The sequence below is a fragment of the Erpetoichthys calabaricus genome, chromosome 5, assembly GCF_900747795.2.
Source record: "Erpetoichthys calabaricus chromosome 5, fErpCal1.3, whole genome shotgun sequence".
NCBI lineage: Eukaryota > Metazoa > Chordata > Cladistia > Polypteriformes > Polypteridae > Erpetoichthys > Erpetoichthys calabaricus.
The window spans coordinates 105646509-105662178 of record NC_041398.2 but is presented as its reverse complement, the minus strand read 5'-3'; the positions used below and the strand labels follow the sequence as shown (position 1 = coordinate 105662178).

Genomic DNA, 15670 nt, shown 5'->3' with positions numbered 1-15670 from the left:
TGCTAGAGAAAAAGCTGAGTGAAGGAAAGGAAGCTTACAAAGCTAAAATAGAATACAAACTCACTCAGAACAACATGAAGGATGACTGGAATGAACTGGGTATAATTACTGGATTTAAGCAATCCAGGGCTCAGGTGCTAGCGGGGGTTGTGAACAAAGAACTCTGAACTAATTTTTTAATATATTTTCCCTAACTCTGGGTGTACAAGTGCACACTGTGATTGTCCGGTTTCTGACTAATGGCAAATGCAGCTGATTTCCCTGCAACTATCTAATGCTATAAATGAAGTTAATTAATTGAAGTAAAATAACCTGTAAAGCTTGTAGAGTTTAAATTAGTGTACTATAAATGTTTTTTAAATAATCAGCACATTTTAAATAATGCAAGCAAGGTATGTTTTTTCTTTCTCATATATAATATAAAAAGAATATATTTTACTGTTGCTAAGCAAAAGTAATTTTTTGAAGGGTACAATTATTTACTTTTGTCTGGTTAATATTATCTGAAGTAAAGTTTCTTCAAATAAATCTGTCTAGGAATAAATATCTCTGCTTAGCTAAATGTTCTTGCTTTTAAAAAATCTTTAGCAACATCCTGTCATATTATAAACCCTTCTGTGATGTGGGGAAACAAGTTGGAACAACTTCAATCTGTGGGCGTGCTCCCGCCTCACTTACATCTGTGTCTCTTCCTCTTTATTTGTCTGTGTTAAATCTATTTCGGTTAGACTTCCTCATTATATATAATTTGTTTTAGAACTTTACTGCAGAGTTTATTTGACATTTGAAAAATTGTTTTTACATATCAGAACCTAACTGACAATCATCTTCTCCTAAAATTGGACAAATCTAACCTCAAGTGTCAAAAAAAAAAACATTTTAAGTTTGTCATTACTTATTAAAATATAACAATCTGCCAACAGGAAAAAAGCAAGTACACCTTTAACCCTTCCAAATCAAAAAAAAAGATAATTATAGATTGTCTTTTCTAATTTAATACACTTGATTAGTTGATTATCAGAAAGTTCTACCCTCTCTATAAAGGCTGAACCTTTAGAATTTAGAGCTGTAATAACACTACACCAAATGACAAGACACCCTACAATGATCTCAAAGAAGAGTAATAAGACCATTGCCAATCAATATGAAGAACAACATTTGGGATGGGGGAAAGCCCTTGGGAGCCCCATCCTCGGAAGAGTCGAAACCGTTGGATAGCCAATGGGGTCAGGTCTGTTGGGGATCAGAACTGGTGTGGTGCTGAGTCGTCGCTTGCTGCACAGCAGCACTCAGGTCCCAATTTGAGGCAGCTGATACAGGTAGGCACATGGAACGTCTTGTCTCCCTGGCAAGATGATCATCTTCCTCTGCTGTCGGAGGTGCTGCTTAAACTCTGCATTTCTGTGGCGGCACTCTCCGAGGTGTGCTGGCCAGATCTCTGTGGATGGATACACCTTTTATTGGTCAGGTCGCTCTGATGGCTGTCATACTCAGGGAGAAGCTGTTGCGGATTGGCTTCTTCCGATGGTGTCCGATGTCTTTCCTTTCAACGAGCGTATTATGAGACTCAGATTACGGCACTCTCTGGGTGCCTTGTCTGTTGTCTCGGTGTATGCTCCGACCGCGGTGAGTGATTTCTCGGTGAGGGAGACATTTTATTCACAGCTTCGCTCAGTGGTTGATGGGTGCCCACAAGGTGACACTCCTCTGGTCATGGGTGACTTCAATGCAGCCACTGGCACTGACAGGGCTGGCTATGAGGATTGTCTCTGACCCGATGGGTCTGGTGACCATGGTGAAAGTGGCTCCATGTTCCTTGACTTGCAAAAGGTCAGGAGCTGCAAATCGCTGGATCCTGGTTCCAGGGCCCAGAACCACATTGTTGGACTTGGTACTCCAGTACTGGTGGTGCAGTGAAGGAGATCGATCACATCCTCATGGGCAGACCCTGGAGGCTCTTGCAAAACTGCAGGATCTACAGAAGTGCCCAGTTTGTGAATTCTGACCACAAACTTGTTGCAATTCTAAGGATCCAGCTTAGGTCCAGCAGGTTACCAGCTACTAGGAAAATTAAGCCTGGACTTGGCCAGACTCCAAGACCAGACTGTTTCTAATGAGTTTGCACGTAGTTTGTGTGAGGAACTTGCAGATATGGGTAAGACTGACGATCCTAATGTGATGTGGGAGACCTTCCGTGACAAGACCCTGAAGGTTGCTGAGGGTTGTGTTGGTGTTACCGGTGTTCCCAAAAGGAGGTGTTTCATCTCGCAAGGCACCCTGGATATCATCAAGAGGAGTCGCAATGCACGGCTCAATGGTAACTCTGGTCTGTACCAGTGAACTGAGAAGGACGGCTGCGAGAGCTCTGAGGGCAGATAAAGAGGCGTTTGTTAGAGGAACCTATGAACAAGTGACACACCTTCTGTGGTCTAGCAAACCATGTCCTGCTTACAGAGGAATCGAAGCATTACGCACATCTGAATCTTTCCTCGGAGAGTCGCAGTCAGGGCAGCTGATGGAACGCTCCTCACGGATGACACTGCTGTTGGATATCTCTGGGTCCACGGTTCTTGAGGTTGATCCTCCAATTAGCTGTGAATCACCCAATCTCACTGTGATTGCACAGGTTGTGAACCAGCTGAGGGAGGGGAAGGCTGCAGGGATCTGTGGTATCCAGGGTGAACTTCTCTAGGCTGGTGGTAAGGCTGTCCTCCTGGTATTGCAAGCAATCTTTGCTTCTATTTGGGAGACTGGCATCATCCCAACTGACTGGAAAATGGGACTTGTCGTTCCTATCTGGAAAGGGAAGGGTGATCACCTGGATTGCGGCAACTACAGGGGGATAACACTGCTCTCGGTGCCGGGTAAGGTCCATGCTAGGGTCGTCCTCAATAGGATCCGTGATCACTTGCTCACTCACCAGCGACCGGAACAGTCTGGTTTTACGCCTAAGAAGTCTACCATTGACCACATCCTGGCACTGAGGGTTCTCAAGGAGCGCAACCATGAATATCGGCAGAGTTTCTTTGCAGCCTTTGTCGATTTTCGTAAAGCGTTCGACTCAGTTGATCGAGCTGCCATGTGGGACATCGAGGGTTTGCGGGATCCCCTTGAGGTAGCTGGATATCATGGCCGGCCTATACACTGGTACTGTGAGTGCTGTGCAGAGTAGAGGCAGAACCTCTGTGCTTTTCCCAGTGGATTCTGGGGTTCGGCAGGGGTGTGTTCTTGCTCCTACTCTGTTCAATGCTTGTATGGACTGGGTGTTGGGCAAGGTTGTGGGGTCCAGTAGATGAGGGGCATCTGTTGGTGAAGGAAGATTCACGGATCTTGACTTTACTGATGATGCTGTAATCTTCGCAGGGTCAATGGAGGCTCTGATCGGGGCACTCGAGAGACTGAGCGAGGAGTCTGAGTGTCTGGGCTTGTGAATGTCCTGGATAAAAACCAAGATCCAGGCCTTTAATGACCTCTTGGGCACAGCCATCAGCAGTGTGTCTGTATGCGAAGAGAGTGTCGACCTTGTCGAGAGGTTTACTTACCTTGGCAGTGACATTTATGTCTCTGATGACTCTTCCTATGAAGTCAGTAGATGGAATGGGAGAGCATGGGGGGTCATGAGGTTGCTGGAAAGGGGTGTGTAGCATTCCCGATATCTATGCAAAAGGATGAAGGTCCAGGTGCTTCTTGTCTTGCTATATGGTTGCGAGACATGGACACTATCCAGTGACCTGAGATGAAGACTGGACTCCTTTTGTACTGTGTCTCTCCGGAAAATCCTTGGGTACCATTGGTTTGACTTTGTGTCAAATGAGTGGTTGCACATGGAGTCCCGAATGAGGCACGTTACCTGAATTGTGAGGGAGCGTCGGTTACGGCACTACGGCCATGTGGTGCGTTTCCCCGAAGGTGATCCAGCTCATAAGATCCTCATTGTTGGGGACCCGAGTGACTGGACCAGGCCAAGGGGTCGCCCACGAATCACGTGGCTGCGGCAGATTGAGAGTCATTTCCAGAGGGTAGGGCTGGACCGCGTGTTTGCCTGGCGGGTTGCCAACCGGGATGCTGAGTTGTTTCGTCGTGTAGTGGGTGCGGCAACGCACTGTACCAGTGCATGCTAGCCAACTTGACTTGACTTGTCAAAACTCTACCATCAGAAGAGGGTACATCTGTTACAGAAGGGTGGCCAAGAGAAAGCCCCTATTTTTCCACCTAGGAAAAAATGGTAGCACAGATTAATTTTGCAAAGTTGCATGAATGTACCACAAGAACTCTGAAATAATGAGTCCATGTGGAGTGTCCCATGTTTGACTCACAGTGTATCAGCAAAAGATGTTCAAGCTTAGTGGTGGTGGATTGGCATTGGCGATTATGTGTTTTTTTTCATCTGTATAAATTCCTCTTTACACCAGAGTGTTGCAGAGCAAAAGGTGAGGTCATCTTACTGATGGTTAAAGTTTGGCCAAAGCAGAATCAAGAAACAGGACAAGAAACCTAAGCACAACAATTTATAACTGAAAGTCTACGAAATAAAACAAAATATAATAAAGGTTCTAAGATGGCAATGTGCAGATCGCAATGCAACTGAAATAAAGCCACAGGACTTTAAGTGAGCAAATGGAAAATGATACTATATATTTTCTAAAACTGGAAAAAAAATTTGTTTGTGTGGAACTGTGCAGAGTTTCTTTAGAATATGACAAAAATTCACTAAGGTTATTCTAAAATAAGTCTGTTGGGCTCCTACCAGTGTTTCTGCTAAACTCCTATGGTTAAAATTAATATGAAGTTGTATATTACTAATTACTAATTATTACTAATTAGCTCTCATTTATGGGCCAGGATAGCACTTTAGTGTGGCTTATGTCTACAAATCTTAATTGTTACTTTGATATTTTGGATTGCTTGTATTTCTGACTGAACAGACTTTTAAAAATATATTAAAAGAATACTAATCCAAAGAATTATATAGATTTATATGTTACTTACTTCATGTAGTTTGTAGGGGTAACCAAGAAAAATAAAATTAATCTCAGGTTTTGATGTAGAATAGAGTGAAAAATGTTTACGACTTATAATTTAATGGTCACACTGGGTTTAGGAACAGCTATAGAGGGTAATGAAGCCTGACGGTTATAAAACCCATGACTGCGTGGTCAGGAAGTGAACGTGCGAATAGCTGTTAAAGATGATTCAGAACAGAGCTACAACTGATCCTACAGTCAGTAAGACAGTTTGATGAAAAAGTTTAAAGGTGAGAAGAAGAGGACAGAAATTGTTATGAGAGAGATGGTAGGGGAAATAAAGAGTCCTTTTGTTTTCAGCTTATGGGGTGAGAGAGGGGGTGTGCCACCCATCCTGACAGACAAAGGATTCAAGCCTATCTGAATACGTCCTAGAATGCAGCATGATTATTTATTCATTCAGTATGCGTATTTTACTTTTGGTAAGAGTCTCTGATATTTGTTTAAGTATAGATGGATGTCAGGGGCCTCATGTATAACTCCATTTGTAGAATTCACACTAAATCATGGCGTACGGACAAAAGTGGAAATGTGCTTACGCACAAAAATACTCAGATGCAGAAAGCCATGCATAAGCCAACTTCCACGCACTTCCGCTCCATAAATCCCAGTCAGTGTGAAATGTAACACATGTGCATAAGCCTGCCACACCACCCCAGCTCCTCCCAGAATTTTGCATATTTGAATATGTAAATCAATATAAATAGCCCTTTCAGTTAAATTTTTTGTTAAAACACAATGGCAAAAGCAGGCATAAAAAAAGAAGAATTTCACCAAATATGGCAGCAAGAAAAAATTTACTTTTTGGTTGATGGAAGTTCAAGTTAAAGTTAAGAAAGTAACACAGTGCCCAAAATAAAAAAGATGTGGTCAGATGTTAAATTTGACGTGAACATGCAAGTTGTAGCCCACCATCTGAGTGCCATACAGAAGCACATTAGGGCACAGAGAAAAGAAAAAAATAGGGACACAGTGAAGAAATAAAAGGTTGAAATGTCAACTTTAAACTCGAAATTTGCACTTTAATCTCGTAGTTTATTTTGTCATTAAAGTAGAACATAGTAAAATTCATCTTAAAATCGATATTTAATTTACTAGAGTCTCACAAATCCCATCATAACTAAAGTAGGACCTTAAATGCCTAGTTTCCTATTTGTTCCCCAACCCAGTCATTAATTACTACGTGCTTCTTTCATAGACAGTATCGCACAGGCACTGATCACCACACAGAATACAATACATTCATGATATTACAGCTCTCTGAACATTTTAGAATACTAGGATGTATATTTGATATCATTTTCATGATGCATTAAAGCATGTACTGTATATAAATTATACATCCTAGTATACTAACATCACACAGCTCCAAGAGGATAGCTCTTGGAAATCTAAATCGACTTAGAAGTCCGTCATCATCATCTGTAAATACGTGCTCTTTTCTATTGAATTGAACTGAATTCTTTATCATTGTATGGTACAATCAGATTCAATATGCAAATCCTCCATAAACTTATTTTCCTATAAAATGATAAAATAACAATAATAATAATACGATACTGTGGTGGGCTGGCGCCCTGCCCAGGGTTTGTTTCCTGCCTTGTGCCCTGTGTTGGCTGGGATTCACTCCAGCAGACCCCCGTGACCCTGTAGTTAGGATATAGCGGGTTGGATAATGGATGGATGGATAATACAATAAAAATAATGAAAAATATTAAAGTATAAGTACAATAAATGTACATACAGTGCGGATAGTGCAAACGGTTCATAAAGTGGCACAGGTTGTGCAATGTTACAGTTGTAGTGCAAGTTTACAGTGAGGTAATTGTAATTATAAGTACAAGCAGTTCTACCGGGATCACTTGATGGATTGATTGAGTGCATTACACCTCTTGGGATGAGACTGTTTCTAAGCCTCGAGGTCCATAAAGGAAAGGCTCTGAAGTGTTTGCCGGATTGGAGATTGGCATGGCTGAGTGGAATCCATGCAGATGCTGGTGGCTTTCCTTAGGTAGCGTGTGCTATAAATGTCCTCCAGGGCTGGAAGCTGTATCCCAATAATCCTTTACATTCTCAACAGAACATGCTGCAGAGCTTTCTGATCAGCTGCTGTACAGCTGTGATTCCACACACACGTACAACGGGTTAAAATACTCTGAGTGGTGCACTGAGAGTAACAATGCTAAAGCAGCTATTGTATTTGGAATTATTTCTTCATTCCATGTACCATTATATTGTTAAAGAATGATTACAACCAAGTGATTTAAATTTGTAAACAATATGCAATTAATTTTGGTATATTTCATGAATCCCCAACCCAGCCACAGGGGATGCACAAACCAGTGTGTTTCTTTGTGCCACAAGCCCAAGTAAATGGGGAAGGTTACGTCAGGAGGGGCATCCAGTGTAAAATTTTGCCAAATCAATATGTGGACAACAATACAAATTTCTATACAGAATCGGTCGAGCCCCGGGTTAACAACGACCGCCACCAGTACTGTTAGCCAACAGGGTGCTGGCAGAAATTGGGCTACTGTTGGCCGAAGAAGAAGAATAAGAAGGAGAAGAAGTAGGGGGAGACGTGTCCGGAGGCAGAAGGAAAGGAGGAAGGTAAAGAGAGTGGAACTGAGAGTAGGAACTTTGAATGTTGGCAGTATGACTGGTAAGGGGAGAGAGTTAGCAGATATGTATGGAGAGAAGGAAGGTTGATATATTGTACGTGCAAGAGACTAAATGAAAGAGGAGTAAGGCCAGGTGGATTGGAGGTGGATTCAAATTGTTCTATCATGGTGTGGATGGGAGGAAAAATGGAGTAGGAGTTATTCTGAAGGAACAGTATGTCGAGTGTTTCGGAAGTGAAAAGAGTGTCAGGCAGAGTAATTATTATGAAGCTGGAAATTGGAGGTGTAATGATGAATGTTGTCAGTGCATATGCACCGCAAGTTGGGTGTACAATGGGTGAGAAAAAAGATTTTTGGAGTGAGTTGGATGAAGTGATGAACAGTGTACCCAAGGGACAGAAAGTGGTGATTGGAGCAGATTTCAATGGACATGTTGGTGAAGGGAACAGAGGAGACGAGGAGGTGATGGGTAGGTATCGTGTCAAGCAGAGGAATGAAGAAGATCAGAGGATAGTGGATTTTACCAAAAGAATGGACATGGCTGTGGTGAATACATATTTTAAGAAGAGGAAGGAACATAGAGTTACGTACAAGAGTGGAGGAAGATGCACACAGGTACATTACATCCTATGCAGAAGAGTCAATCTGAAGGAGATTGAAGACTGCAAAGTGGTGGCAGGGGAAAGTGTAGTTAAACAGCATAGGATGATGGTCTGTAGGATGATGTTGGAGATCAAGAAAAGGAAGAGTGTGAGGGAAGAGCCAAGGATCAAATGGTGGAGGTTGAAAAAGGAAGACTGCAAGGTTGAGTTTAGGGAGAAGGTGAGAAAGGCATTGGGTGCTAGTGAAGAATTACCGGACAGTTGGGAAACTACAGCAGATGTAGTAAGGGTGACAGCCAGAAGGGTGCTTGGCGTGACATCTGGAAAGAGGAAGGAGTAAAAGGAAGCCTGGTGGTGGAATGGGGAAGTACAGGAGAGTATACAGAGGAAGAGGATGACAAAGAAGAAGTGGGATAGTCAGAAAAATGCAGAAAATAGACAAGAGTACAAGGAGATACGGCACAAGGTGAACAGAGAGGTGGCGAAGGCTAAAGAAAAGACGTATGATGAGTTGTATGAGAGGTTGGACACTAAGGAGGGAGAAAAGGACCTGTACTGATTGGCTAGACAGAGGGACCAAGCTGGGAAAGATGTGCAGCAGGTTAGGGTGATAAAGGATAAAGAATGAAACGTACTCACAAGCGAGGAGAGTGTGTTGAGCAAATGGAAAGAGTACTTTGAGATGCTGATGAATGAAGAGAACGAGAGAGAGGTTGGATGATATGGAGATAGTGAATCAGGAAGTGCAATGAATTAGCAAGGAGGAAGTAAGGACAGCTATGAAGAGGATGAAGAATGGAAAAGCCGTTGGTCCAGATGACATACCTGTGGAAGAATGGAGGTGTTTAGGAGAGATGGCAGTGGAGTTTTTAACCAGGTTGTTTAATGGAATCTTGGAAAGTGCAAGGATGCCTGAGGAGGGGAGAAGAAGTGTATAGGTCCCAATATTTAAGAATAAGGGGGATGTGCAGGACTGTAGTAACTACAGGGGGATAAAATTGATGAGCCACAGCATGAAGTTGTAGGAAAGAGTAGTGGAAGCTAGGTTAAGAAGTGAGGTGATGATTAGTGAGCAGCAGTATGGTTTCATGCCAAGAAAGAGCACCACAGATGCAATGTTTGCTCTGAATATGTTGATGGAGAAGTATAGAGAAGGCCAGAAGACGTTGCATTGCGTCTTTGTGGACCTGGAAAAATCATATGACAGGGTGCCTCGAGAGGAGTTGTGGTATTGTATGAGGAAGTCGGGAGTGGCAGAGAAGTATGTAAGAGTTGTACAGGATATGTACGAGGGAAGTGTGACCGTGGTAAGGTCTGCGGTAGGAGTGATGGATGCATTCAAGGTGGAGGTGGGATTACATCAGGGACTGGCTCTGAGGCCTTGCTTATTTGCAATGGTGATGGTCAGGTTCACAGATGAGATTAGCCAGGAGTCCCCGTGGTCTATGATGTTTGCTGATGACATTGTGATCTGTAGAGATAGTAGGGAGTAGGTTGAGGAGATATGCTCTGGAGAGGAAAGGAATGAAGGTCAGTAGGAACAAGACAGAATACATGTGTGTAAATGAGAGGGAGGTCAGTGGAATGGTGAGGATGAAAGGAGTAGAGTTGGCAAAGGTGGATGAGTTTAAATACTTGGGATCAACAGTACAGAGTAATGGGGATTGTGGAAGAGCGGTGAAAAAGAATGCAGGCAGGGTGGAATGGGTGGAGAAGAGTGTCAGGAGTGATTTGTGACAGACGGATATCAGCAAGAGTGAAAGGGAAAGTCCACAGGACGGTAGTGAGACCAGCTATGTTATATGGGTTGGAGATGGTGGCACTGACCAGATAACAGGGAGACAGAGCTGGAGGTAGCAGATGCTAAGGTTTGTATTGGGTGTGACAAGGGTGGATAGGATCAGAAATGAGTACATTAGTGGGTCAGCTCAAGTTGGATGGTTGGGAGACAAAGTCAGAGAGGCGAGATTGCGTTGGTTTGGACATGTGCAGAGGAGAGATGCTGGGTATATTGGGAGAAGGATGCTAAGGATAGAGCTGCCAGGCAAGAGAAAAAGAGGAAGGCCTAAGAGAAGGTTTATGGATGTGGTGAGAGAGGACATGCAGGTGATGGGTGTAACAGAACAAGATGCAAAGGACAGAAAGATATGGAAGAAGATGATCTGTTGTGGCGACCCCTAATGGGAGCAGCTGAAATTAGAAGAAGATATTTAATAAATCCCCCATCACTGATGCAAATCTCAAAAAGGGAGACCACACAGAAACACCAGCACTGCTTTGATGCTGGGTGCCGCCAGTTTGCAAAACCGAGCAGAAAAGTGCGTATGTAAGGAGGGAAGCTGCTTTGAGAATGTACCTGGCTTTACGCCAAGTTTAGTTTTATACATTGCAATGTGAGAGTGGAAGCGGGCATATTCAACATTTTTGTGCATATGTACCATTTATACATGAGGCCCCAAGTTGGCAATTCTGCTTTCACATTATGAATGACTGTCTTCTTAAGCACTGTAAGGAGGTGCTCTAGTTCATAAATATAATTTCTCCATTTTATTTTAAAATTGGCAAGTACAACAACACAATAATGGTTATACAATTGTTCTTTAGCTACACTGTTTGAAACTTGTGTGTTTATAGGCAGGCTTTCAAAGCTAGATGCCTCATCTCTCAATAGGATGTATAGGTACTTACCTTCTTTAAGACTTTTGACCCACATATTTCTGCTCTCACTGCTTGGCGAAAAGATGTACAAAGTGTTGGCATCATATACAACCTTAGAGATAAAAAAGACATTGTATTAACAATAAGGAAAAATTAAATTAGAATTTTGCTTTTAAACAAGTACTGTGGAACTGACCTTTTTATTATTATTATTTACAGTAGTTGTCAGATACCTTTACACAAAGTTGCATAAAATCAGTATACGTAACATCTGAGTGACTAAAAAGGGTAGAGTTAATTAGTTAATATAAAAATGGATAAGTAACTGGCCCCAGATGAACGTAGAATGACACACTAATAATTGTACAGTATTTGTTTCTACATTAGAATATCTTTCATATTTGTGCTTAAATATCTGACTATACACTGATTTACATTTCCACCAGGCTACACGCCAGTGTAAGTTGTACAGCTCCATCTGAAAGGTGCAGTCCCTTCTATAATGTCATAAGATCAAACTGGAACTTTTAGAGATAGACATATATTTTTGAATATTGAATGACTGTTTAGTGTAAATATATCTTACCTTCCAGAGGCGTTTCTAAATTTGTCTGTAGAAGAAGCTTTTGATAGAGCTGAATGGTGATATCAGTCTAGACTCTGATTCAATGCAAGTGCACTGATTAAGTGCACAGCCTGGAAGTTTCTGTTTCTACGATTAACATAATTTAAAACATTAAAAAAAATTACTCTAGAATATACTACTAAATAGGACTGTCCATCTTCACCAATGTTATTAGTTTTTACCAGTAAATATTTGGTTATTTGCCTCTGTAATATCAGCAAATGACTAATTGCTCTACATTACTGATCCATACACATCACTGCCAAACAGTTAATGTAAGGGTGGATTTCTGTGATGTTCCTAGGTTCACAACTAAGTTGAATAACAATGCTTTCCCACTGAATAGCTTTGCATGGATTAAAATGGGTCACTTTCCTCTGATGTCTCAAAAAAGTCAAATAAGGTTACAGGAGTTATGGTAATAAAAAAAGTTAAAGATCTTTTGAAATCCAATTTTTCATCTTGATGGAAATCATCAACAAAGTTGTTAATAGAAGTAATTTCTTTACCTCAACTTATCTAGGAGATGTGATATTATTAAAATGAATATCTTCCTCAAATACCAACAAAGTTCACCAATATATAGATGGAGAAAGAAAGAGAGTAGTTTATTTGTATCTATTCTTTTTACCCCCACAACTGTAAGTGCCAAAATAATGAGACTCTCCTTAGCCATACTACTTAGCAATACTGATATGAAATCCGATTACAAAATTTCTGATGAACCTTTGAATTTTGTAAGCTTGATTGTCAAAGACTTTACTCACAATTCAAAGAGAGGCAATCAAATTTGTAGTACCAAAAGTAGTATGCGACCCTGAAGGGTGCTACTGTATATCATGGTAATTTATTCAGTTCTAAAGTAATGTTGATAAATACTGCATATAAACACTTAATGTGAATAACAGATTTGTATCAAAACATATTTGAATCCATTCCCAACATGAGCATTCATAAAATTATAATTGCCTGAGATTTTGATTACATTTTAAATCCAGACCTAGACAGATCTTCAACTACACTGACGATAATCTCGCAAAAACAATCATGCAGTTTTTAATGGATCAAAATTTATCAGACCCATGGAATTCTTAAATCCACATTCAATACAATATTCCTTGTTCTCACCAGCACATCATAGCTACTCAAGAATTGAACATTTCATCATCAATAATAATCTGCTGCCCACTATCAAATATTGTAAAAACACTATAATTATTTCCGATTATGCTCTTATCTTGGAGGTCGAATCATCATGCCCAACCCACTTATCTCATAACTAATGTTTTAACTCATTGTCGTTAACAGAGGTGAACATTATAGAGTTCATCTCCAAACAGAAATCTGAGCGAGAATACTTTGGGAAATGTTAAAGGTGTTTTTAATAAGACAGATTATTTCATATTTCTCTCATAAAAATTAATTAGGGACTAAAAATCATATGAGTTAAATAGAGAGATTTCCAGAATAGACCATGAATATGCCACATCACCAAATGAGGCAATTTACAAGAAAATACAGACTCTACATCAGAATTAAAACAAAAGAAGATGATCTTGTCTTTAAATCACAACATTATTATTAAGAAAAGTGTGAGAAGGCTAATAAGATTTAGTTAAACAAATCCACAAACAGGAAGTTTGCAATGCAATAACAGAAATTACAGTTGCAACTGGGGATAAAATCATAGACCATAAAAATATAATATACACAATTAACACTAGAATCTCTGAAGCCTACGAAAAAACTCGTAATCCCGGTCCACCTTAAATTCCTTCTCATCTCTCCATCAGCATCTTTTGATTTGTAAATGTGTCAATCAGTACAAGCAGCAAGCAGCCTGCTATCCCATCTCCCCCACCAAAACAGCTCAGGTCGCAGAGAAGATTCTCAGAACTAAAGTCTGTGTATCTGGCTGTGTGATGCATGGAATTGTAGAGGGTAAATAATATATCATCATTTGGAATACATACATTTCATGTGTATTCCGTGTCTACAACGATCTGTGTAAATGTAGGATGAAATGCAGCCCAGGAATTGTTGAACATATAATAAAAAAGAAACGTTTTTCTTATTTTAGTAATAATTGACAAAATGTAGACCTGAAGTGTATAATGTGTGAAGACTGGATTCCAAATATCAAATAAACACTTTCACAAAAGGTGCAACTATAACAAAACATGTACTTGGGTGGTGCAGTGGTTAGAACTGCTGAGTTGGGCATGTCTGTTTTGAGTAGTGAACTGCTCTTATTCTTACTATTATAGAATAAAAACATACATTTGATTTGAGTCTGTAACAGCTGTTGTAAATTTATGGTACTTGTAAAAGTTAGCGTTTTTTTTTTTAATTCAGCTTTATTACCTCCTGTCGCACTCTACGCAACTGTAAGTAAGTACTATTTTCCCAATAAAGTACATGTGCAATGCCACTCCTTATTCAGGAAAAGATCCCAGGCGTCCCACGGGAAAAAGACTTTCCAAGATTAAGTTCATAAAGCTTATGAAACCGTTTATGGACAAAAGCAGAACCGTAACAACAGGAGCTTCCACCTGCAGCTAAAGTCACTTCAGTACACATGTACTTTGTGAGCATGCACATGTCGATTAAACAAAGGAAGCTCTGCAGTCTACTTGTGACTTTACGCTGTAGGAAGATACGTAAATAACATTCAATCTGGTTTTTATATAAGTAACATATAAATGTTTTATATATAAATACCATCACAAAACATAATCACAGACAGGACTTTGATGATACCTTGGCGAGCTCTGTAAGCCCTTCTTTTTCTTTGAAGGACATTCATGTGGCAGACTGACTGGCAGGATGACACCTGAACTGTTGCTGCATCCAAACAATGCCATCTTTTGACTTTACGCCTGGTGCAGCTGCATTTTTCTTATGTGTGAGTGGATGTTTCTTGCGGGGAGGGCTTCTGTTCTCTTTCTCCGATGTAGAACCGTCATCCTCATCTGAGTTCACCTCTGTAATAGTACGTCTTTATTTGAAAACTAGCACTGTCAGATCGGGGGGAGCATGAACATGACTGAGAGAAAAAAACCGAATTAAAAAAAAAAAATATAACTTTTACAAGTACCATAAATTTACACAGGCTGTTACAGACTCAAATCAAATGTTTGTTTTTATTCTATAACAGTAACAATAAGAGTGGCTAAATACTCAAAACAGACGCGTCCGGAATAGAACTAGGAACTACTTGCTTACGAGTCAGCATTGGTTAACGCTGCACCACCCAAGCGGTTCTGGCAGTATTTTACCCTAAACCAATTCTTTTTCTTCACTTATATTCTTGAATAAAAGCACACTTGTTTTGTTATACTTGCACCTTTTATGAAAACTGTTTATTTGATATTTAGACTTCAGTCTTCACACATTATACACTTTATGTCTACATTTTGTCAATTATTAATAAAATATGAAAAACATTTCTTTTTTAGTTATGTGTTCAACATTTCTCACATTTCCTGTCATCCTACATTTACATAGATCTTTGAAGACACGGAACACACATGAAATGCATGTGTTCCAAATAATGATATATTATTTATCCTCTACACCTCCAGGCACCTCACACCCAGATAAACAAGACGTGAGCTGGGAGAACTTTCTTTGGCGGTGGGGGGGATCAGATAGCAGGCTGCTTGCTGCTTGTGCTGATGAACACATTTACAGAACAAAATGGAGAGGTGTGAAGGAATTTAAGGTGGCCCGGGATTACAAGTTTTTCCACAGGCTTCAGGGATTCTAGTGTTAACCATATCAGTAATATCAGAAAACACAGAGATGGTTTCTAACACCAAGGGTAAATGAATGTCAGAGAAAATATCACAGAACTGCCACGCTCTGTGTCAGCATTTATACTGCATGAAAGGCACCGTGGTTTAGTGAAATTAATACAGTAGGTGGACGCAAAAACTTAATTTCAAAAACAACTGTAAAGTGATCAAATATGCCAGCATCAGAGATCTCCAGGTTATTTGCAGAGAGGCCAAGTGTTAGAACTAAGTTCAATGTATGTCCTCCCTGATGTGTGAGACATGATACCACCTGAGTAAAATTAAAAGAGTCCACAAGACCTACAAATTCTTTAACCATGAGTTTTGTCAGATAACAAACACG

General features: G+C 40.4%; 1 protein-coding gene across 2 annotated transcripts in view; it reads right to left on the bottom strand.

Moving 5' to 3' along the window:
• Positions 1-15670, bottom strand: part of tec (tec protein tyrosine kinase) — a 187365-nt gene that overhangs the window by 65496 nt on the left and 106199 nt on the right. The window contains exon 4 of one of the 2 annotated variants that reach the window (XM_028801906.2): positions 10936-11017. The exons of the other annotated variant lie outside the window; for it this stretch is intronic. Within the exon in view, the coding sequence (XP_028657739.1) occupies positions 10936-11017 (82 nt within the window). The remainder of the gene's footprint in view (positions 1-10935; positions 11018-15670) is intronic. 2 annotated transcript variants of the gene reach the window in all.